At 40.5% G+C, this 24,495-nt stretch overlaps 1 protein-coding gene across 1 annotated transcript in view; it reads left to right on the top strand.

Annotated features, from left to right (window-relative positions):
- LPL (lipoprotein lipase) overlaps window positions 1-24,151 on the top strand; it is a 28,118-nt gene extending 3,967 nt beyond the window's left edge. The window contains exons 2-10 of the mRNA XM_001149804.8: window positions 5,040-5,200; window positions 8,597-8,776; window positions 10,147-10,258; window positions 10,953-11,186; window positions 12,798-13,040; window positions 16,175-16,295; window positions 17,798-17,980; window positions 19,010-19,114; window positions 22,200-24,151. Of these exons, the coding sequence (XP_001149804.1) occupies window positions 5,040-5,200; window positions 8,597-8,776; window positions 10,147-10,258; window positions 10,953-11,186; window positions 12,798-13,040; window positions 16,175-16,295; window positions 17,798-17,980; window positions 19,010-19,114; window position 22,200 (1,340 nt within the window). The 3' untranslated portion in view covers window positions 22,201-24,151. The remainder of the gene's footprint in view (window positions 1-5,039; window positions 5,201-8,596; window positions 8,777-10,146; window positions 10,259-10,952; window positions 11,187-12,797; window positions 13,041-16,174; window positions 16,296-17,797; window positions 17,981-19,009; window positions 19,115-22,199) is intronic.
- Window positions 24,152-24,495: the final 344 nt, after the last annotated feature.

A 24,495-nucleotide genomic window follows, 5' to 3' on the forward strand; every position in this document is an offset into this window, starting at 1 on the left:
GGTAGGGGTAATACCATTCTGGCTTGGATTAATTTGAGGGTAGTACAAAGTTTAGAGAAGCTTTTTAAGTAGCATGAAAAGTCAGATGCTTTCGGAGGGATGGTGGTGAATGTAGGTAAATGGATCTGCACTTAGAGATCCTCAACAGCCCTTCATTCAAGATACAGCTACCATGACATCAATAATGTACCTTTGAAAAAAAATTGCCTGCAGAATTAATTATGGTGAAAAACAGTATAGGAGTTAGCACTTACATTTTAACTAAAAAGAATAGCGTCCCCATGTTTATTCAGCCCTCCCTCCAATAAAACAATTGTTGGCAAAGTAATCGTGGACTTTCATGTGTTAGTCTGAGACAACTGGATGTTTCCATTTGCCATCCTCAGCAACAAGAAGAAAGTAGTCTCAGATTAACCATGTAAATATTTTGTATTTAACTTAAAAAATCTTGACTGAAATATGCCTATGTGATGACACTCAACCAAATTATTTCATTAACCAGTCCACAAGATCTCCTTAAATAATGATGGCTTATTCACACTTGGTCTAATTCAGTGGGGCAATTTTAACACACATCTCTGAACCTATTTTTTAACCCCTCTTTTCAGTAGTGTGGAAGGTTAGCCCTAATATTGGAGAAAATTCAGGGTAAAATTCAGGTGATTCATACAGGATTTATTTTTATATTCCATTAATAAAACAATTTTTATAAAAATAAAAAGTAGGCTGGCGCAGTGGCTCACGCCTGTAATCCCAGCATTTTGGGAGGCCGAGGCAGGTGGATCATGAGGTCGGGAGTTCAAGACCAGCGTGGCCAGGATGGTGAAACCCCATCTCTACTAAAAATACAAAAATTAGCCAGGCGTGGTGGCAGGCGCCTGTAATCCTGGCTACTCGGGAGGCTGAGGCAGAGAATGGCTTGAACCCAGGAGGCATAGGTTGCAGTGAGTCAAGATCGTGCCACTGCACTCCAGCCTGGGTGACAGAGCAAGACTCCGTTTCAAAAAATAATAATAAAATAAAATGAAATAAAGTAAAGCTGCATGTTAGAAAAGTCAAGAGCAATATTTATGTTAGAATATCTGAACAGACCAATCAATTCAGTCTGATCATGATATTGATGTTTTCCTTCACCAAATCAACCACATCAGTAATTCAGTTTGTTCTTCGATATCCTACAGACACTGCCTGAGTCGATAACTATGACTATCAGTCTCAGAGAGCAAATGAATTACTGAGGAAGCCCTGTAGGAGTGAGAAAAAAGGGGAGAGAGAGAGAGAAAGGGGTGGGGGGATAACAGGAGAACAGAAATTCCATAGAGAATTGCATTCTCATTGAGTTCTTGTACCTCATGTCATTGCATAAATGTTCATCTTACTCACGTGATGACTTTGATCTGCCTTTAAAGCACCATCTGCTGCTTTCCTGGGATGCTCAACGCTTCCCTCTTTCTAGCAACAAGAACTACCACTCTTCCCCTCTATACATTTATCTTTCTCTATGTGCTTTAACTTCTCAGCCTAATTTCGTCTATGTGAGTTATTATCTATGTTAGAATAAATTCTTTGTCTTTGTTTACACACTCAGATTTGTAATTATTTATTTAGGAATTTAGGAATAAAGATTCCATAGTCGGGAAAGGCATAATTTATAACTTGCGTGTTACCCAAAACTCTCCCCTAAGGGCTTAATATGGACATTTCTGATGAGGCCTGATGGGCAGGTGGTACGGTGATGCTAAGTTAAATTCAGAATGAAGGCCTGCCTTTCCTTCCCTCCTTCCTTCCCCTTCCCCTTCTCCTTCCTTCCTTCCTTCCTTCCTTCCTTCCTTCCTTCCTTCCTTCCTTCCTTCCTTCCCTCCATTCCTCCCTCCCTCCTGTACTCCTCTTCTTTCTCAATTCTAAGGTGGCCTTAATTTCTAAGGGACATGGCAAAAGACAGTCTAGTTGGATGAGTGCAGTCACTAATATTATTTCCATGTATGGAAAATAACTGTTTCCTTAGTAACAATTGCATCAAATCAGTTCACCTGCTGCCCAATAGCAATCACAGGATGCATTGGGACAAATAAATATACTGACTGCCCCACAGCCACATGTTCTAAGTCAGTTACTAGAGAGCTGACTGAAGTTTGGGAAGCACATTCATCTTTAGGACACTGAGACATCCTCGGGGGGTTGCAAACACAGGTAGTGTGAAAATTATCAGAACATCCAAGAAAAGGAAAGGTTGACTAAGTGCCAATAAGATTTATGATGTCATGTCTGACATAGAATTGAAACCATCACATAGCACATAGAGTGGTATATTTTCCTGTCAAATGAAAATCATTTTCTTTAAAAGTGAAATGAAAGTCTCTAAATACAAATTTACTAGAGTATGTGTAAATTTCCTACTTTTCATTACATACTCTGGACCCAACAGAGGGAAATTGGAGCTGTCAGTGAGCCATACATGCAATCTGGTACAGGATCTATGGATTGAATAGACTTTTTTTCATGGAACTACACAAAGCCAGTCTTAGTCATTTCAAAGAAAATTTGTGGTCATTTCAAAACCACCAGCAATTCCAGGGACACCAAGTTGCATAATTCTAGGGGAAAGTGGACTAAAAGTGAATGGCAGCCTCTGGAGTTATACTGAGCATTGTTCTTAAAATGTCAATTTGGCAAATAGGTGGTAAGCGAGATCTGTCTGCCAGATTGTTCACATCATCTCTGCTTTAAAAAGATTGATAATAGAATATGTTAAAATAAGACTTGTGGAGAGGAGGTATGAGCTATTTAAGGTGGAAAGGTGTGGGAGAGGGTGAAATTAGTTTTAAATTTTCTAAAGCACTTTTTAACAGGAAAAGAAGTTCTTGGGCACTGAAGGCAGAATTAGATTAAAAGTATTCAATACTCTTCCATTATCAGAGAAATAGTAAAGCTACTAGAGTGCTTTCTGGTTGGGAAGGAAGAAGGCGACCAACATCTTCAAATAAAGATGAGAAGTAGAGCATATTCTTGGTGGATGGATGGATTCACGTGCACTTTTACTATATGCAAATGAAAAGAGCTTTAAAGATCAATAGTTTAGAACAGACTCTTATTTGAATAAGTGATGTTGGAGTGTTTACCCATTGTAACAAAACTCCTTTTCTCATAATTAGAATCATTAAGAAATTTCTCCTACATTTTACATGACGGAGGTGTGTGTGCACGTGTGTGTGTATGTGTGTGTGATCAACTCATTGCATGTTTCTTAAACCACAATATTGTTTAAGGAATTTTAGAAAATAATTACTCAATAGGAAAATGTTGGCCAATCCTCCGATATTTAGATAAGGCTGATTCAAATGCCTACACTTTCACTGTTCTTAATATGACACTATTATTTTTATTATTGGCCTGACTTCTGCAGTTATTTCGAAGTTACAGATTTTTAAATTTTGAGTTGAAAAAAAAAGAGCAAATTTAGATTAAGAAATGAGAAGTAGTCCTCGCAGCCTCATGAATCTCCTGAAATTTTGAATGGCAAAATCTAAAATCTACAAGTTATTACCTTCTTACAGTAAATAGGTGGGTTTTATGGGTTGTTTTCTTTTTTAACTTCTTTACTTGAAAAGGAATTAAATGATTTCCCTTTAACATAACTTCCCTTTGATTGTGCTCTGCTTCATGAAGTCTGATTTTATTTGCAATATAATTTACTTCAACTATTCACTGTACCCCATGAAGATTCAGCAGCATTTATAACTATTGTCCATAGTTTCAAAAACTAGGTTGTCTTTCTCTTCTCACCAAGTTTGGGATTAACTATGAAGAACCAAAGTGAACCCTTTCAACAACAAGGTTTGCTGTGGTTTTCAAGTTTTGCCTTTGTGTGGAACATTGTAATGACATAGTGGGAAAAGAAATATTTGGGGAGAGAATTAACCATGGCTAATACATAGCACGGGTATTTCTGAACAACCTACTAAATTACTTCTTAGAACATTTTGAAGTATATCTTGCCATAGGAGTGGGAACAGTTTCATACAAAAGCCTCCTCATGCTTCCAACTTTTCTTTAAAAAATTTTTTAAAAATTATTTTATTAAAAATAGAGGCCTGGCCCGATGGCTCACACTGGTAATCCCAGCACTTTAGGAGGCTGAGGCGGGCAAATCACTTGAGGCCAGGAGTTTGAGAACAGCCTGGCCAACATGGTGAAACCTCATCTCTACTAAAAATCCAAAAATTAACCAGGCCCGGTGGCTCATGCCTGTAAACCCAGCATTTTAAGAGGCTGAGGCTGGTGGATCACTTGAGCCCAGGAGATAGAGACCACCCTGGGCAACATGGCCAAACTTCATCTCTACAAGAAATACAAATTAGCCTGGCGTGGTGGCACACACTTGTGGTCCCAGCTACTCAGGAAGCTGAGGTGGGAGGATCACTTGAGTTCATGGGTGCGGTGAACCAAGATCGCACCACTGCACTCCTTTGGCCTGGGACACAGAACAAGACCCTGTCTCAAAAAACAAAACAAAACAAAACAACCCCCCCACACACACATACAAATAGTGGAACTATAGCACACAAGAGCCATGCATGAGTCAGTGTTCTCCAGGAAAGCAAGCTTCGAAGTGGAACTGAGAGACCTGGTTCTGATCCTCACCCTCCCACTAATACCAGGGTAGCCTCGGCCAAGTCACTTAAATTCATGTCTTGAGAGAAAACAGAATTAACTAAGGAATCCCCAAATAGCAGTTCCCTTAGTTGAAATCACGAACATAGACACACACACCCTGACTAAGGAGAGCTTCAAGAAAGGCTGGAAGACTTAGGAGAGGTCAATGGTGACAATCTTAATTCAGAGTTAAGGTTGTCTCTCTGTCAACTTTGCTCAACGTTGGAGCATCTGTTGTTCTCTTGCAATCTACATTCGTTTTCGAAAACACTTCAGAAACAAAAATAGCATCAGCGGTGGTTGCCTGTGAACCTAAAACATATCATTCCAATGAATAAAATCAAGCAACCCTCCAGTTAACCTCATATCCAATTTTTCCTTTCCAGAAAGAAGAGATTTTATTGACATTGAAAGTAAATTTGCCCTAAGGACCCCTGAAGACACAGCTGAGGACACTTGCCACCTCATTCCCGGAGTAGCAGAGTCCGTGGCTACCTGTCATTTCAATCACAGCAGCAAAACCTTCATGGTGATCCATGGCTGGACGGTAAGGGAGGCTCTTTGGGGAAGAGTGGATTGGGGTGGTGAGGTATCCTGACTGGCCTGCCCAATTGTTGGGGACCCAGTGATGGGTCCACACCCCACATCTCACATGGATCTCCTTGCACTTGAATAAAGACAGTTCTGGCTGAGGTGGGATCTGAAGCCACAGGTTCATCAGAACTCCCCCTAGGCAGTGCCAGCCTTCATTTTAACACTGTACCTTGTTGGTGCCCTTGAGCCAGAGCTTCCTGCGAGGTTGGTAAAGGATGCTCTGCCCAGCTACTGAGCAGAAGATAGGTGATTGCTGTGGGGAACCGGTGGAACCCTGGCATGATCCCGCATCACCCAGCACATTGCCAGGAGAACCTTTCTAAAGAAGACAGCATGGAAGAGTGAGGAGAGGGCTGGAGTGGAGTGAGGAAGTGTGGCGTCCATGCTGGCTTTGCCATTCTCCAGCTCTGTGCTGTGGATCAAGTCACTTGTCATCTCTGGGCCTCCATTTACTGATCTGTAAAGCAGAGGTTGCACTAGATGTCCCTAAAAACACTCTACTTCCAAAATTTTCCAGTTGTAAACTTTAGGGAGCCTTTCTGGAAATTAAAAAAAAAAAGGGCTGGGCAGGGAACTGACATGCTGACATGCCAGATGATTAGAAAAAGTGAAACTGTGATTAAATTTACTTTAAAAAAATGTTGTTAAAAGTCCCCTCTCTAATATGTCACACAGTCACTTTAGATTATGTAGTTCTTGCTTAGTTTGTTTTAAAATGTTTCAATCCCAAGTGAGTAGACTGTGTAATTTATTTAAAAGGATTTGTGTAAAATGGATTGTTAAAGATATATTATCTATCCATTATGTCAGAGCTCGTGAATATTATAATACTAATTTCTAGTGAGAACTAACTAAAAATAACATTCATCTAGTCCACATTTCTTTTCCTACATAATTTAAGTGGCTTTGTTATTGACTGAAGAGGACAATCGCTACAATTTTTATAGAGATGAGACTACTACTAACAGAATTCACACAGATGTTTAACAAAATATAGCCATTTACTATGTTAACATAGTAAATTCAATATTTTGTGATAAAATCTCAAATTCCTAAACATAAATCCTTTAATATTTTAATAGGTGTAAGTAGGAAAAAGGAATCTTTTTCTTTTTTGAGATGGATGCTCACGCTATTGCCCAGGCTGGAGTGCAGTGGCGCGATCTCGGCTCACTGCAACCTCCGCCACCTGGGCATAAGAGATTCTCCTGCCTCAGCCTCCCGAGTAGCTGGGACTACAGGCGCCCACCACCACACCCGGCTAATTTTTATATTTTCAGCACAGGCAGGGTTTCACCCTGTTGGCCAGGCTGGTCTCGAACTCCTGACCTCAAGTGATCTACCCACCTTGGCCTCCCAAAGTGTTGGGATGACAGGCGAGAGCCACTGCATCTGGCCCAGAAAAAGGAATCTTTAGAGGCCCTTTGGTTATATACAGAACTTGGCTTTTAAAATTTTTCAAAAAATCTGAGCTTAATAAACGCATTTATACAACAGAAATAAATTGAGTATCTCAGTCATCTCAATCTTATCCCTGAGAGAATTTTATACTTTGGGAAGTTGTGGGAAAAAAATGTTTCTTTTTCATACTAAGATGACATGACCAACCCAATATCAACAGACGGTGCCACTTCCTATCATTGGTCCTACTGCCTCACTAAGCCCACCTGTATCTTTCACATCATGTGTCCTGACATTTTGAGTGCTTGAGCACAGAGACTGCTGTCTGGCTGTGGGACTGAGTTGGGTCTGTGCAAGAACTAAGCCAGCCACACTGATCTTGATTATCTCAGTGAACTCACTGGCAGGGTCAGGTGGCCCACCTGGTACAGGCAGCAGGGAGGGCTTCAGTTCAGCTGCGTGTCTGAAAACCAAAGATTTAAAACATAGTAATTATTGAACCTCAGAAGAAAAACTCAGATTGAAAGAACTTAGAATAAGACCCTTTTTGAGTTGAGAAAGGTGAGTACTTAGATTTTTCATTCGCTTTGTTTGGGATTACTTACATCAGTATTTTATGTTGATCAGAAAGAAAGGATTCAATTAGCTATTGTGCAGTTAATAAAAGTGTCAGCCACTGTAGGAGTAAGTTGGATGTCCAGCCCTTTTAGATTGCTTAACTTAGAAACACTGGGCTGGGAGCGGTGGCTCATGCCTGTGATCCCAGCACTCTGGGAGGCCAAGGCAGGCAGATCACTGGAGGTCAGGAGTTTGAGACCAACCTGGCCAACATGGGGAAACCCGATCTCTACTAAAAAAATACAAAAAAATTAGCCAGGTGTGGTGGTATGTGCTTGTAGTCCCAGCTACTCAGGAGGCTGAGGCAGGAGGCTTGAACCAAGGAGGCGGAGGTTGCACTGAGCTGAGATCATGCCACTGCACTCCAGCCTGGGCGAGACAGTAAGACTCTGCCAAAAGAAAGGAAAGAAAGGAGGGAAAGAAAGGAAGGAATGAAAGGAAGGAAGGGAAGGAGGGAGGGAGGGAGGGAGGAAGGAAGGAATGAAAGGAAGGAAGGAAGGGAGGAAGAAAGGAAGGAAGAACAAAGAAAAGAGAAACACTGGTAGTACAGAAAAACTTCTAATAGAGGCCTAGAGTAAACCAGATTTTCTTGCCTTATCTGAAATAAGCTGCCTGGGGACTCACAGGCACAGACGAAGGGAAATGAGGAGGCTCTCCAGCTGTGTCATGAGACACCCAAAGGAATGCTTAGCATGTAGCATGCATGTGATACATCCCAGCAGGTTGCTTAGACACAGCTATCTTGGAGCTTTGCCACTTGCTTGGATGTCACTGGCTTTAAGTACAGGGTTCCCATTGTGAAGTAGGGGATCCTGGCTGAAACAGGGAGACATTAACATTACATTCTGAAGAAATGACATCAACCTCTCCTGATCTTGAAAGCCAACTACAAAGGGTGCCCAACACGCCAACCTTGAAGGGAGGCGAAGGTGAGTGGGACTGGACCAATTCAACAGGGTTCTGCTCCTAGCCAGGTGCTCCTGCTAGTTTCCTCAAAGATCCACTTTGCATTCAGACCAATCTTTCCTTTTAATAGTATAAATGATCAAAATTTTATTGAATGTCTAAAATATACTTTTTAAATGGGAAGCATGGTGAACCCCAATCTGCCGTTCCTCAACTCAACTCAATGCCTTCCTGGCTTACTTAGATCTGCCTTGGAAGGGACAGACCTGTCTCTGAACACTGTTCTGTTATTTGATTTTTCTATCTGTGCCAATGGGCTTCCAATCAAGTTTGTTTTTTCCATTTCATGCAGGTGTATTGGGCTGATGTATCTATGACAAGTGGTAGGTGGGTATTTTAAGAAAGCTTGTGTCATCATCTTCAGGTAACAGGAATGTATGAGAGTTGGGTGCCAAAACTTGTGGCCGCCCTGTACAAGAGAGAACCAGACTCCAACGTCATTGTGGTGGACTGGCTGTCACGGGCTCAGCAGCATTACCCAGTGTCCGCGGGCTACACCAAACTGGTGGGACAGGATGTGGCCCGGTTTATCAACTGGATGGAGGTAAGACTGGGAGAAGGAGACTTATGTGTCCAAAACAGTGTTTTTGACTGGAGCCAGAAAAACGGCTGTTCTTTCTTCCTTTTCTCTTAAATATTTTCTGGGGGCATTCAAATCTTCAGAATCAGCGTGGATATTATTTTATATCCAAAAGCAACATTTTGATAAGAATAGACTATAAGGCCAATAAATAGTCCTGCCCTGCTCTATCGTTTGATATTTTCACAGTGAATAGATCTGCTGAGACCAATAACTAAGTGGGCCCAACAGAAAAAAGCTTGTGATTTTTGGACAGAGGAAAGATGGCATGTTCAGCCAGACCCTTCCCTACCAGTTGGCTGGCCTGTGGACATCTGATCCTCACCTTGACATACCAATCTCTTTCATGAAAATATTAATAGTACTTATTCTTTAGTGTGAAATAGGATGAATGTTTTTGTTGAGCATTGGGAGAGTGATGGAATTGAGCTAGGAAGATGTTGGAAGGGAAGGTGCATAGGATAGAAGGGAACTGAGCTCTGGAGTTCTGACTTAGCTGCAAGAGACCCACTTTTTCACACGATCCCCTGAGAAATACCTCGGAAAAGTATCTTGGGGTTGGAAAGAAGCTGATACTCTGACCAAGGCAAATTATTTTAACCAGGTAATTGGAAGTAAAAAATAAGCTGTATTTATTAGACTGATCATAAAAGACAAAAGTTCTTTTCTTGTCTTTTTTGCTGACTGGGCAAATGAATATGGGCAAATGAATGTGGGCAAATGGGATCACCTCCCTGGGGCTCAGGCTTCTCACCTGTTAAATGAGGGGCTGGACCATGTACCTCTGGTCCCTTCCACTGAATGTTTCCTGAGTCTGTCATTGCTTGGCTAACCTTCAATGATAAAGTGATACAGATATTTAGAGTAAGGAATAATGGGAAAATATATACCCATATACTATACATTCAAACATACACACATATACATATATGCATGCATATATATGTATACGCATATGTATATGTGTATATGTTTGTACGTATAGCATATGGTTATATATGCAAATACATATACATATACAAACATATGCATATATTATATACATAAATAATACTATTTCAGATGCATGGAAAAACTTTGTAATTTAAATCTGTTATTAAAGAAAGAGAAAATCAATTCTGGATCTGTTTATGGAAAAGTGAAACAAAAGAAAAAGACAATTTTAACACTAGAGAATATTTTCTCTCTCTTATCTGTAACACAAAATTAAAATAAGTAGAATTAGTTTTCAGTATTTCCTATATTTGGAAAACAATATTTATATTCATTTTGTTTCTTTTAGTTTTATTTTTGGCAGAACTGTAAGAACCTTCATTTTCTTTTCTCTTCCAAAGGAGGAGTTTAACTACCCTCTGGACAATGTCCATCTCTTGGGATACAGCCTTGGAGCCCATGCTGCTGGCATTGCAGGAAGTCTGACCAATAAGAAAGTCAACAGAATTACTGGTAAGAAAGCAATTTCATTGGTCTTATCATAAGAGGTGAAAAGACTGTCATTCTGAGAGAGAATCAGAACAAATTTTGTTAAATACCCACATGTGTGTGGTGTTCTTCCCGGAGACATGCCCAGCACTTGATTATCTCATTGTAGGGCTCTTTATTAGGGATAAGAAAAAACACAGATGCTCTCACTGGCTTACTATCCACTGGCAACAGCACAGAAATAAAGCATAATTACACACAATGCCTGCAGATTTCTCTGGGAAGCCTGTTTCCTCCCACTCTCAGCTCTGTGTTTTAGTAGTGTAATGCACATCAGTACTAGGAGAAAAGAAGAAGGACCAATTCCAGAGGCCACTTGGAAAGAAGACCGTCATCTAGGCAAAGGTGTGGCATACACACAGAGAGAAAGAACCCACGGCTGTTTATACATCTTCTCGACATATTCAGAAATAATCTACAAAAGGAAATCCAGCCATCCTGAGTGGAAATTGCTGCATAAGGCTAGTTTAAGAGACTCAAATTCATTTTAGAAGGAGCCAAGCCTCCTTTTATGTCTCTCTAAGATGCCGTGACTGTAGAATAGGAGCTAATAAGAATCTAAATAGCTGCCAGTGCATTCAAATGATGAGCAGTGACATGCGAGTGTCATACGAATGGAAATTTACAAATCTGTGGTCCTGCTTTTTTCCCTTTGAAGGCCTCGATCCAGCTGGACCTAACTTTGAGTATGCAGAAGCCCCGAGTCGCCTTTCTCCTGATGATGCAGATTTTGTAGATGTCTTACACACATTCACCAGAGGGTCCCCTGGTCGAAGCATTGGAATCCAGAAACCAGTTGGGCATGTTGACATTTACCCGAATGGAGGTACTTTTCAGCCAGGATGTAACATTGGAGAAGCTATCCGCGTGATTGCAGAGAGAGGACTTGGAGGTAATTATTATTTAGAAGCGAATTAAATGTGACTCTTATCCTTAACCCTTATTGACCCAATGTCCTACTCAGTAGCTTCAAAGTATGTAGTTTTCATATACACATTTGGCCAAATTATGTTTCTGAAGAATTCTGCAATGTTCAGCATGACCACCTTAGAGCCAGGCAGACAGCCATTTTATCTTTTATTTACTATATTGTAGGCTACACTGAGCAGTGCACTTACAGTAGCAAGAGAAAAAGGTGGGATTTTAGACAGGAAGACTCCACTGACCTCAATAATGGCATCACAAAATGCTATCTGGCCACATGTTGTCATACCTTGAATGTAGCTGCAAAGCCAGTGGAAAGATTTTAGATGTTACTGGAACAGAAGGAGATGTTAATTAGTATAAATCTTCCAAAATGTTCAGAACATAATGTTAGCTTAATGTTTTACTTTAATAATGTTAGCTTGTGTTAAATTTATGATTTTTTTTTGTTTGTTTTTTGAGACAGAGTCTTATTCTATTACCCAAGCTGGGGTGCAGTGACACAATCACAGTTCAGTGTGACCTTGAACTTCTGGGCTCAAGCGATCCTCCTGCCATAGCCTCCCAAGTATCTGGAACTACAGGCACACACCCCCATAACTGGCTAATGTTTTTGGTTTTTGTAAAAACAGAGGACTTGCAATGTTGCCCAGGCTGGTCTCAAACTCCTGGCCTCAAGTGATCCTCCTGCCTCAGCCTCCCAAAGTTCTGGGATTACAGCTGTGAGCCACCACGCCCAGTTTATGATTTATTTTTAAGAGCCCCTCGCATACTTTATAGACATTGGGACCTACCTAGGATATTCTCGTTATTTTTGAGCACGTTGTAGAACTTAGAGCATAATGTTACTATTTTCGATTGTCCTAAAAACTTACAAGGAATTCATTCTTATGGCATTGCTGATTATTTCTATGTTCATTTGATATAAAAGAGTGTTAGTAGGGGCAGAACCCTCAATTGTACATAATATCAATGATAAAATACAACTCATTTAACAATTACCCTCTTAAGATGTGGTTTCTAGAAATACAAACTGTCCTTAACTTACAGTTTTCCAACTTTACGATTGGCCTGTAACACCATTGTAAGTTGAGAAGCACGTGATGGTTTGACTTAAAAGTTTTTGACATTATGATGGGTTTTGGGGGTATTAAGTGTATTTCGACTTACAGTATTTTTGACTTATGAAGAATTTGTTGTAAGGCAAGGGGCAGGTATATGTTTCTAGAAGCACCTAGAAGTGTTAGACACTTTCAATGTAAGAGAAGGATGAGATAAACAAGGAAATCAACCTCCACCTTGGACGCTTATTACAGCTTCATAAACATACTCATAAATATAAGAAGCACAAAAGTCAAAAATTCCCTGTGAACTTGCAACTTTCACTCTCTTGAAGGTGGGTGGGCCGCTACCACCAAGAATATCTCCTGAAATAGGGCCTACAATCATAAATGCACAGGACTATATCCTTGGGTGATTTTATTCTAACACCACATCTCACGTATTTTAGACACGCCAAATGAAACATTCTTTGTGAATTTCTGCCGAGATACAATCTTGGTGTCTCTTTTTTACACAGATGTGGACCAGCTAGTGAAGTGCTCCCACGAGCGCTCCATTCATCTCTTCATCGACTCTCTGTTGAATGAAGAAAATCCAAGTAAGGCCTACAGGTGCAGTTCCAAGGAAGCCTTTGAGAAAGGGCTCTGCTTGAGTTGTAGAAAGAACCGCTGCAACAATCTGGGCTATGAGATCAATAAAGTCAGAGCCAAAAGAAGCAGCAAAATGTACCTGAAGACTCGTTCTCAGATGCCCTACAAAGGTAGGCTGGAGACTGTTGTAAATAAGGAAACCAAGGAGTCCTATTTCATCATGCTCACTGCATCACATGTACTGATTCTGTCCATTGGAACGGAGATGATGACTGATATTACTAAACCCTGAGCCCTGGTGTTTCTGTTGATAGGGGGTTGCATTGATCCATTTGTCTGAGGCTCCTAATTCCCATTGTCAGCAAGGTCCCAGTGCTCAGCGTGGGATTTGCAGCCTTGCTCGCTGCCCTCCCCTGTAAATCTGGCCATTAGCATGGGCTAGGCTATCAGCACAGAGCTCAGAGCTCATTTGGAACCATCCACCTGGGGTCAACAAACTATAACCCTTGTGCCAAATCCAGCCTACTTCCTGCTTTTGTAAATAGTTTTTTTAAAACATTTAAGTTCAGGGGTACGTATGTAGGTTTGCTAAAAAGGTAAACTTGTGACATGGGAGTTTGTTGTCCAGATTATTCCATCACCCAGGTATTAAGCTTAGTACCCACTAGTTATTTTTCCTGAAGCTCTCCCTCCTCCCACCCTCTGGGAGGCCCCAGTGTCTGTTGTTCCCCTCTATGTGCTCATGCAAAGTTTTATTAGGACACAGCCACACACATTCGTTACCATATTGTCAAAGGCTGGTTTCATGCCACCGTAACAGAGTTGATAGCCCACAGAGCCTAAAATATTTACTCCCTGGCCCTTTACAGAATGTTCACAACTTACATAAAGGCAAGGACCATCTGTCTTATTTATTTATTTATTTAAGTTGAGATGAAGTCTAGCTTTCTCCTGGGCTGGAGGAGAGGGGCATGATCTTGGCTCACCACAACCTCTGCCTCCCGGGTTCAAATGATTCCCCTGCCTCAGCCTCTGGAGTAGCTGGGATTACAGGCATGCACCATCATGCCCGGCTAATTTTTGTATTTTTAGTAGACAGGGGGTTTCACCGTGTTGACCAGGCTGGTCTCGAACTGCTGACCTCAGGTGATCTGCCCTCCTTGGCCTCATCTGTCTTTTTAAATGCAACTATTCCTGGAAGGCAAGAATATCTCACACCTTCTAAGATATTGCCATTTTGCCAGGAGTTTGTTTCACACTTGAATTTCAAGCTTGGCCTCTTGTTTAGAGCCAGACCTAAAGGAATGGTCGGAAAATGAGAGAGGAGGTCTTCGGATAAATCCGGTGAGAGGGACCAACTTCAGGAAGGGTGGCTTTTGTGGAATCCAGGTGGAAACCTGAGGGAAGGGATGATATTAAAGAACAGTGGCCCCAGGTAAAACATATGGCACCCATGTGTAAGGTGATTCTTAGAATCTGTAGAGGTGTCTTTCGTGGTATAGAGGTTGGGGCACCTGTGCTTCAAGGAAACCTTAACTCTTCAGAATCAGGCAATGTGTATGAGGTAAAGAGGGGACCGTGGGACCATAATCTTGAAGACACAGACAGGCTTCACTCATCCCTGTCTCCTGCACCAGTGGGTTCAAGGCTCTGTCAGTGTCCCCTGGGGGCACCTCACCACTCCCAGCTTCTTCAGCTCTGGCCTGTCCTGCTGCCTGCAAGGGTTTTGCTTAATTCTCAATTCAATGTCTCTTCATCTTTTAGTAGCTGTGGGGTTTTGTTGTTGTTCTTCTGTTTTTGCTTAGTATCTGACTACTTTTTAATTATAAAAAGAGATGTAGCTAAACAAAATAGAGATTGTTATCAGAAGTTCACAACATTTATTAAAATTTTTTTCACCTGGACAAGAGTCTAAAGCAGCATAAAAATATGGTCTGCTATATTCTAAACCATCAGTCTTAAGAGATCTGTGTCTCAGCTTAAGAGAAAGTACATTTAATAGACAGTAACACAAATAAGAAAAAAATCTGACCAAGGATAGTGGGATATAGAAGAAAAAACATTCCAAGAACTATTTTTTTTTTTTTTTTGAGACAGAGTCTCGCTCTGTTACCCAGGCTGGAGGGCAGTGGCGCAATCTCAGCTCACTGCAACCTCTGCCTTCCGGTTCAAGCGATTCTCCTGCCTCAGCCTCCCGAGTAACTGGGATTACAGGCACCCGCCACCACGCCCGACTAATTTTTGTATTTTTCTTAGTAGAAACAGGGTTTCACCATGTTGGCCAAGCTAGTCTCAAACTCCTGACCTCAGATGATTCACCCACCAAGGCCTCCTAAAGTGCTGGGATTACAGGCATGAGCCACCATGCCTGGCCTCCAAGAACTCTTTTTTCCCCCATCATCATGGTTGTATTTTAGTCCTGCTGCCTTTCCTTTTAACCTCTCCCCAGGCCTATTTGCTCAGGGTTTTTGGTAGAGACCAGAGGAGGGGCAGGGAGGAGATATAGAAGTTCAACTACCTGCTTCCAGAGGCTGTCCCTAGTATAGAATACTTTAGGGTCTGGCTTTACAAGGCAGTCCTTGTGGCCTCACTGATGGGTCAATGAAATAAGTTCTTTTTAAAAAAAATTTATTTCCATAGGTTATTGGGGAACAAGTGGGTTTGGTTACATGAGTAAGTTCTTTGGTAGTGATTTGTGAGATTTTGGTGTGCCCATTACGGAATGGAAAAATCAATGAAATAAGTTCTATGATGCACCTACTAGACACCTACTCTGCGCTAGACGGTGGGGGAATTAAGAGCGTGGGCATGATCCTGTGACCGGAAGCCCGCTTACAGTCAGGGTGGAGGACAGACCTACTCATGAAACAAACACAGTGACATACAGTGACACAGAAGCAAATGCCAAATATGCTTGCTCCAGATGCTAAGGCACAAGATGGCCAAGGATGGCGGAGTTCATGGAGAAAGCGTCATGAGTGTTTTGGCCTTCTGATTTGATCTCCCTAGCACCCCTCAAAGATGGCTACTTCCTAATGCTGCTTGGCAATTCAGACACATTTGGGTTTTTCCTATGCATATAACCACACTTTTCTGAAAGGGAGTAGAATTCAAGGTCTGCATTTTCTAGGTATGAACACTGTGCATGATGAAGTCTTTCCAAGCCACACCAGTGGTTCCATGTGTGTGCACTTCTGGTTTGAGTGCTAGTGAGATACTTCTGTGGTTCTGAATTGCCTGACTGTTTGGGGTTGTGATATTTTCATAAAGATTGATCAACATGTTCCAATTTCCTCCCCAACAGTCTTCCATTACCAAGTAAAGATTCATTTTTCTGGGACTGAGAGTGAAACCCATACCAACCAGGCCTTTGAGATTTCTCTGTATGGCACCGTGGCCGAGAGTGAGAACATCCCATTCACTCTGTGAGTAGCACAGGGGGGCGGTCATCATGGCACCAGTCCCTCCCCTGCCATAACCCTTGGTCTGAGCAGCAGAAGCAGAGAGCGATGCCTAGAAAACAAGTCTTTAGTTAAAAAAATCAGAATTTCAAAATTGAGGTCTTTCCTCTATTTGATATTGAGAAAAAAATGCTTCAAATTGACCATTTTATTTTCACTTACTAGTTATTTTTTTTATTTATCATCTTATATCTGTTTATTTCTTTTATAAAGCTGCTGTTAAACAATATAATTAAACTATCTCAAAAGGTTTGACATTAAAGAAAATGAGCAATGGTAACAGGAAACCACTCTATAGATGTACATATAATATGTACAGAAAATATAAGTAATAAGAAGTCCATGACAAAGTGTTAGCTCTTTTTTTTTTTTGAGATGGAGTCTCTCTCTATTGCCCAGGCTGGAGTGCAGTGATGCGATCTCAGCTCACTGCAACCTCTACCTCCCGAGTTCAAGCAATTCTTCTGTCTCAGCCTCCCGAGTAGCTGGGGCTGCAGGTGCCCACCACCATGCCCAGCTAATTTTTGTATTTTTAGTAGCGACAGGGTCTCACCATGTTGGCCAAGCTGGTCTTGAATTCCTGATCTCAGGTGATCCACCCGCCTCGGCCTCCCAAAGTGCTGGGATTACAGGTGTGAGCCACCATGCCCAGCCTACCCTTTACTACTAATCAAAGAAATAAAAGTAAGGCAACTTGATACTTTTACAATTACTAGATGAACAAATCTTTAAAAATAGCCAGTGCAGACAAGGTGGTGAAGCAGAACATGCGAACCTACCATGCATCATTCACGGCTAGAACCCTCCAGGTGCGGAAGGTAGTATTTTAATAACTTTCCATAGCTACAAAATATTATTACATAGAAGGGAGTGATTTTTTTCTAATATTTATCCTAAAGAAATAGTCAACAAACATTTTTAAAAACATCAATTACAGTCGTACCTATACTAGCATAAATTAGAAACCCAGTATCCAACATTGAGGCAGTGGTTAAATGAATCGTGGTTTATCAAGTCATTAAAATCAATCTAGCCTTTAAAAACTATAATTCTAGGAAACCCAGGAAAACATGGTAAAAAATGGAATATAAAATCTAAAGAGAATAAAGAATAGAGAATCGTATGTGTGCTATGATTGTAGCTAAATAATGTTCAAGTATCAACACAAATTGAAAAGAAATACATGAAAATGAAAATTATATTTCTGAATGATTGACTTCAGGATTTTCTTTTAGAATTGTATTAAATAGTTCATGTCATTAGGATAAATGCTGGAATGTGGATATAATTTAAAATATACTAAATGCCATCAACCTTCATTTTGAGTACTTCGTTGGGCATTTTTGTGCATTTTTAAAATATCCCCTAAATAATAAAGTTATTTATATTTGGAGAGGAGAAAAAAAAGTGGGGGGCAGGGAGAGCTGATCTCTATAACTAACCAAATTTATTGCTTTTTTGTTTAGGCCTGAAGTTTCCACAAATAAGACATACTCCTTCCTAATTTACACAGAGGTAGATATTGGAGAACTACTCATGTTGAAGCTCAAATGGAAGAGTGATTCATACTTTAGCTGGTCAGACTGGTGGAGCAGTCCTGGCTTCGCCATTCAGAAGATCAGAGTAAAAGCAGGAGAGACTCAGAAAAAGTAATTAAATTTATTTTTCTTCCTTCACTTTAGACCCCCACCTGATGTCAGGACCTAGGGGCTGTATTTCAGGGGCCTTCGCAATTCAGGGAGAGCTTTAGGAAACCTTGTATTTATTACTGTATGATGTAGATTTTCTTTAGGAGTCTTCTTTTATTTTCTTATTTTTTGGGGGGGGGGTGGGAAGTGACAGTATTTTTGTATTTCATGTAAGGAAAACATAAGCCCTGAATCGCTCACAGTTATTCAGTGAGAGCTGGGATTAGAAGTCAGGAATCTCAGCTTCTCATTTGGCACTGTTTCTTGTAAGTACAAAATAGTTAGGGAACAAACCTCCGAGATGCTACCTGGATATTCAAAGATTCAAACCAACCTCTTCAAGAAGGGTGAGATTCCAAGATAATCTCAACCTGTCTCCGCAGCCCCACCCATGTGTACCCATAAAATGAATTACACAGAGATCGCTATAGGATTTAAAGCTTTTATACTAAATGTGCTGGGATTTTGCAAACTATAGTGTGCTGTTATTGTTAATTTAAAAAAACTCTAAGTTAGGATTGACAAATTATTTCTCTTTAGTCATTTGCTTGTATCACCAAAGAAGCAAACAAACAAACAAACAAAAAAAGAAAAAGATCTTGGGGATGGAAATGTTATAAAGAATCTTTTTTACACTAGCAAGGTCTAGCTGAAGGCAGATGCCCTAATTCCTTAATGCAGATGCTAAGAGATGGCAGAGTTGATCTTTTATCATCTCTTGGTGAAAGCCCAGTAACATAAGACTGCTCTAGGCTGTCTGCATGCCTGTCTATCTAAATTAACTAGCTTGTTTGCTGAACACCGGGTTAGGCTCTCAAATTACCCTCTGATTCTGATGTGGCCTGAGTGTGACAGTTAATTATTGGGAATATCAAAACAATTACCCAGCATGATCATGTAGTATTTAAACAGTCCTGACAGAACTGTACCTTTGTGAACAGTGCTTTTGATTGTTCTACATGGCATATTCACATCCATTTTCTTCCACAGGGTGATCTTCTGTTCTAGGGAGAAAGTGTCTCATTTGCAGAAAGGAAAGGCACCTGCGGTATTTGTGAAATGCCATGACAAGTCTCTGAATAAGAAGTCAGGCTGGTGAGCATTCTGGGCTAAAGCTGACTGGGCATCCTGAGCTTGCACCCTAAGGGAGGCAGCTTCATGCATTCCTCTTCACCCCATCACCAGCAGCTTGCCCTGACTCATGTGATCAAAGCATTCGGTCAGTCTTTCTTAGTCCTTCTGCATATGTATCAAATGGGTCTGTTGCTTTATGCAATACTTCCTCTTTTTTCTTTCTCCTGTTGTTTCTCCCAGCCCGGACCTTCAACCCAGGCACACATTTTAGGTTTTATTTTACTCCTTGAACTACCCCTGAATCTTCACTTCTCCTTTTTTCTCTACTGCGTCTCTGCTGACTTTGCAGATGCCATCTGCAGAGCATGTAACACAAGTTTAGTAGTCGCCGTTCTGGCTGTGGGTGCAGCTCTTCCCAGGATGTATTCAGGGAAGTAAAAAGGTCTCACTGCATCACCTGCAGCCACATAGTTCTTGATTCTCCAAGTGCCAGCATACTCTGGGACACACAGCCAACAGGGCTGCCCCAAGCACCCATCTCAAAACCCTCAAAGCTGCCAAGCAAACAGAATGAGGGTTATAGGAAACTGTTCTCTCTTCTATCTCCAAACAACTCTGTGCCTCTTTCCTACCTGACCTTTAGGGCTAATCCATGTGGCAGCTGTTAGCTGCATCTTTCCAGAGCGTCAGTACTAAGAGGACACTAAGCATGTGACCTTCACCACTCCTGTTCTGAATTCCAGGAATATGCCCTTTTCAACCCTCCACACATCCCCTGCCAGACAGCAAGTGCTAATGGGTTACAGGAACAAAGGGGAGAAATATTAGATCATGTCATACAAGCCAGTGACACAAGAAATGATGGGAAAGGCTGGACACAGAGCCATCTGGAAACAGGAAAAGCAACTGCTTTTGGTTTGTTCTTTTCCTAGTTTGCGTTTGAGACAAAAGTATAGTATAAGAATTGCCTTCATGCCTGCAATCCCAGCACTTTGGGAGGCTGAGGCAGGTGGATCACCTGAGGTCAGGATTTTGAGACCAGCCTGGCCAACGTGGCGAAACCACCTCTCTACTAAAAATATAAAAATTAGCTGGGTGTGGCGGCACATGCCTGTAATCCCAGCTACTCGGCAGGCTGAGGCGGGAGAATTGCTTGAACCGGGGAGGCAGGGGTTGCAGTGAGATGAGATCACGCCATTGTATTCCAGCCTGGGCAACAGAGTAAGACTCCATCTCAAAAAAAAAAAAAATGCCTATTAGGAAAAGTATATTAAAGACCCTATGTGTAACATCTTTAATATTTTTAAATTCTACTTTATAATAGATTTTATACACGTTTACTATAAATAGATTAGGAAAAATGAGCAAAATTAAAATAAAATCACTGTGACCATATCACTCAGAGACAACCCCAATTAACGTTTTTATTTATATTCTTTGGGACTTTATATATACATAATATTTATATGTTTTTCGTCTTTTACAAAAATAGAATTATGGTGTATATACTCTGAATGACTAGATGAGACCATCTGGATCAAAAGCATTAATGTAAGAACATTCAGGATAAACTCAAAATGGAGAATAGTTAGTGGTATTGAGCCAGGCAAAATAACGCAATTCTTATCTAACTGGAGTCTTTTCTTCTAAGAGGTTATTACGTTGTTTTTCCTCATCACAAATCTGAGGCAATATCATACTTTCTTCAGTTCTTAGAAGAGACTTTTAGATGAAGTTTTTTTTGTTTGTTTTGGTTTTTTTTTCTTGAGATGGAGTTTCGCTCTTGCTGCCCAGGCTGGAGTGTAGTGGCTCGATCTCAGCTCACTGCAACCTCCACCTCCTGGGTTCAAGCAATTCTCCTGCCTCAGCCTCCCAAGTAGCTGGGATTACAGGTGTCCGCCACCACACCTGGCTAATTTTGTATTTTTAGTAGAGAAAGGGTTTCACCATGTTGGTCAGGCTGGTCTTGAACTCCTTACCTCAGGTTATCCACCTGCCTCGGCCTCCCAAAGTGCTGGGATTATAGGTGTGAGTCACCACACCCAGCCCTAGATGAAGTTTTATACATGCATTTGTATTACACATAAATAGCATGCATATTCTCCCAGAGCATCTACAACTTTAAATCTACATGTGAATGTGAAAATAAAACCTCATTAAATTAGTAAATAACTCTAGCTGCTTGTAAAGCACATCCAGTCATATTATTTATATGTTACAAGACTTTATCTGAGAAAGCCTAATGAAGCATTCCTTGTCTGATTATAGGATTACTGACAGAACAGTTATTTAGACAGAGAATGTTCCGATGCATTTTATTTTTATTTTTTACTTTTATTTATTTTTGAGACAGTCTCGTTCTGTTGCCCAGGCTAGAATGTGGTGGCGTGATCTCGGTTCAATGCAACTCTGCCTCCCGGGTTCAAGTGATTCTTGTGCCTCAGCCTGCCAAGTAGCTGGGATTATAGGTGCCCGTTACCATGCCCAGCTAATTTTTCTGTTTTTAGTAGAGACGGAGTTTCACCATATTGGCCAGGCTGGTCATTGAACTCCTAACCTCAGGTGATGTGCCTGTCTTAGCCACCCAATGTGCTGGGATTACAGGCATGAGCCACAGCACCCAGCCAGATGCATTTTTAAAAACGTACCTGAACTTTATCTAGGAGGTAATTATAAATTAGACTAATAATCTTCTACAGTTTCTTTCTTCTGTGATTAAAATCAATCAAATCAAAGATTCTCTTTCTCACACCTTCTGCTAACTCCTCAGAAACCTCATATCACAAGAAATGAAATGGAACAGGCCTTTCGTTTGATACATTTGAGAATAAGAAATCCTCTAAATTTAGAAGTCATTTGGCCCAGTCCTCCAAAAATGATGCACCTTATTGGGACGGGGCTAAATAGTTGCTCCAGTGTCTTCCATTCCTACAAACCTGCCATTCTCTGATCCATTATACACATCTCCCCTGGGTTTATTCTCACAACCTTTGTTCTGAAATTCCATTTGAAGGCTTTTTCCATCCTAAAACCAGTGGGGGATGGGCGGGGATTGTAAAACACTCAGAAGATAATAAATTGCCCTTTTTCCTGTGCTTTTTCTCAGAAACTGGGCAGATCTACAGAACAAAGAACGGCATGTGAATTCTGTGAAGAATGAAGTGAAGGAAGTAACTTTTACAAAACATACCCAGTGTTTGGGGTGTTTCAAAAGTGGATTTTCCTGAATATTAATCCCAGCCCTATCCTTGTTAGTTATTTTAGGAGACAGTCTCAAGCACTAAAAAGTGGCTAATTCAATTTGTGGGGTATAGTGGCCAAATAGCACATCCTCCAACGCTAAAAGACAGTGGATCATGAAAAGTGCTGTTTTGTCCTTTGAGAAAGAAATAATTGTTTGGGCGCAGAGTAAAATAGGGCTCCTTCATGTGGCGTATTGGGCCATAGCCTATAATTGGTTAGAACCTCCTATTTTAATTGGAATTCTGGATCTTTCAGACTGAGGCCTTCTCAAAGTTTACTCTAAGTCTCCAAGAATACAGAAAATGCTTTTCCACGGCATGAATCAGACTCATCTACACAGCAGTATGCATGATGTTTTAGAATGATTCCCTCTCGCTATTGGAATGTGGTCCAGACGTCAACCAGGAACATGTAACTTGGAGAGGGACGAAGAAAGGTTCTGATAAACACAGAGGTTTTAAACAGTCCCTACCATTGGCCTGCATCATGACAAAGTTACAAATTCAAGGAGATATAAAATCTAGATCAATTCATTCTTAATAGGCTTTATCGTTTATTGCTTAATCCCTCTCTCCCCCTTCTTTTTTGTCTCAAGATTATATTATAATAATGTTCTCTGGGTAGGTGTTGAAAATGAGCCTGTAATCCTCAGCTGACACATAATTTGAATGGTGCAGAAAAAAAAAAAGATACCTTAATTTTATTATTAGATTCTCCAAATGATTTTCATCAATTTAAAATCATTCAATATCTGACAGTTACTCTTCAGTTTTAGGCTTACCTCGGTCATGCTTCAGTTGTACTTCCAGTGCGTCTCTTTTGTTCCTGGCTTTGACATGAAAAGATAGGTTTGAGTTCAAATTTTGCATTGTGTGAGCTTCTACAGATTTTAGACAAGGACCGTTTTTACTAAGTAAAAGGGTGGAGAAGTTCCTGGGGTGGATTCCTAAGCAGTGCTTGTAAACCATCACGTGCAATGAGCCACATGGAGTACCATGAGGGTTGCTATTTGTTGTTTTTAACAACTAATCAAGAGTGAGTGAACAATTATTTATAAACTAGATCTCCTATTTTTCAGAATGCTCTTCTACGTATAAATATGAAATGATAAAGATGTCAAATATCTCAGAGGCTATAGCTGGGAACCCGACTGTGAAAGTATGTGATATCTGAACACATACTAGAAAGCTCTGCATGTGTGTTGTCCTTCAGCATAATTCGGAAGGGAAAACAGTCGATCAAGGGATGTATTGGAACATGTCGGAGTAGAAATTGTTCCTGATGTGCCAGAACTTCGACCCTTTCTCTGAGAGAGATGATCGTGCCTATAAATAGTAGGACCAATGTTGTGATTAACATCATCAGGCTTGGAATGAATTCTCTCTAAAAATAAAATGATGTATGATTTGTTGTTGGCATCCCCTTTATTAATTCATTAAATTTCTGGATTTGGGTTGTGACCCAGGGTGCATTAACTTAAAAGATTCACTAAAGCAGCACATAGCACTGGGAACTCTGGCTCCGAAAAACTTTGCTATATATATCAAGGATGTTCTGGCTTTACATTTTATTTATTAGCTGTAAATACATGTGTGGATGTGTAAACGGAGCTTGTACATATTGGAAAGGTCATTGTGGCTATCTGCATTTATAAACGTGTGGTGCTAACTTTGTATGTGTCTTTATCAGTGATGGTCTCACAGAGCCAACTTACTCTTATGAAATGGGCTTTAACAAAACAAGAAAGAAACGTACTTAACTGTGTGAAGAAATGCAATCAGCTTTTAATAAAATTGACAACATTTTATTACCACACTAAGTCATTATTTTGTATCATTTTTAAAGTAAATTTATTCTTAGGTCAGATTCACTCAGCATATTTTGACTAAGTAACCACTGTACTTAGTAAACCAAAGAGCTTCTGAGAATTATAGTGCACCTTATAGATATTTTTAACATTTATATTTGTATAAAGCTAAAGAAAGCCTTACATATCCTTTAAACTGACTATAGAAGAAAATGATACAGAATTTTGCCTGCATAAAGTACACAGGACTATTCTTGCCTACAATATGCTTTTTCACAAGCAAAATGTTAGACTAATATAAAATACCTTTGGCCATTTTATAGTATACATCATCTCTATTTCTGAGGCCTCA

The sequence above is a fragment of the Pan troglodytes genome, chromosome 7 (genome assembly GCF_028858775.2).
Source record: "Pan troglodytes isolate AG18354 chromosome 7, NHGRI_mPanTro3-v2.0_pri, whole genome shotgun sequence".
NCBI lineage: Eukaryota > Metazoa > Chordata > Mammalia > Primates > Hominidae > Pan > Pan troglodytes.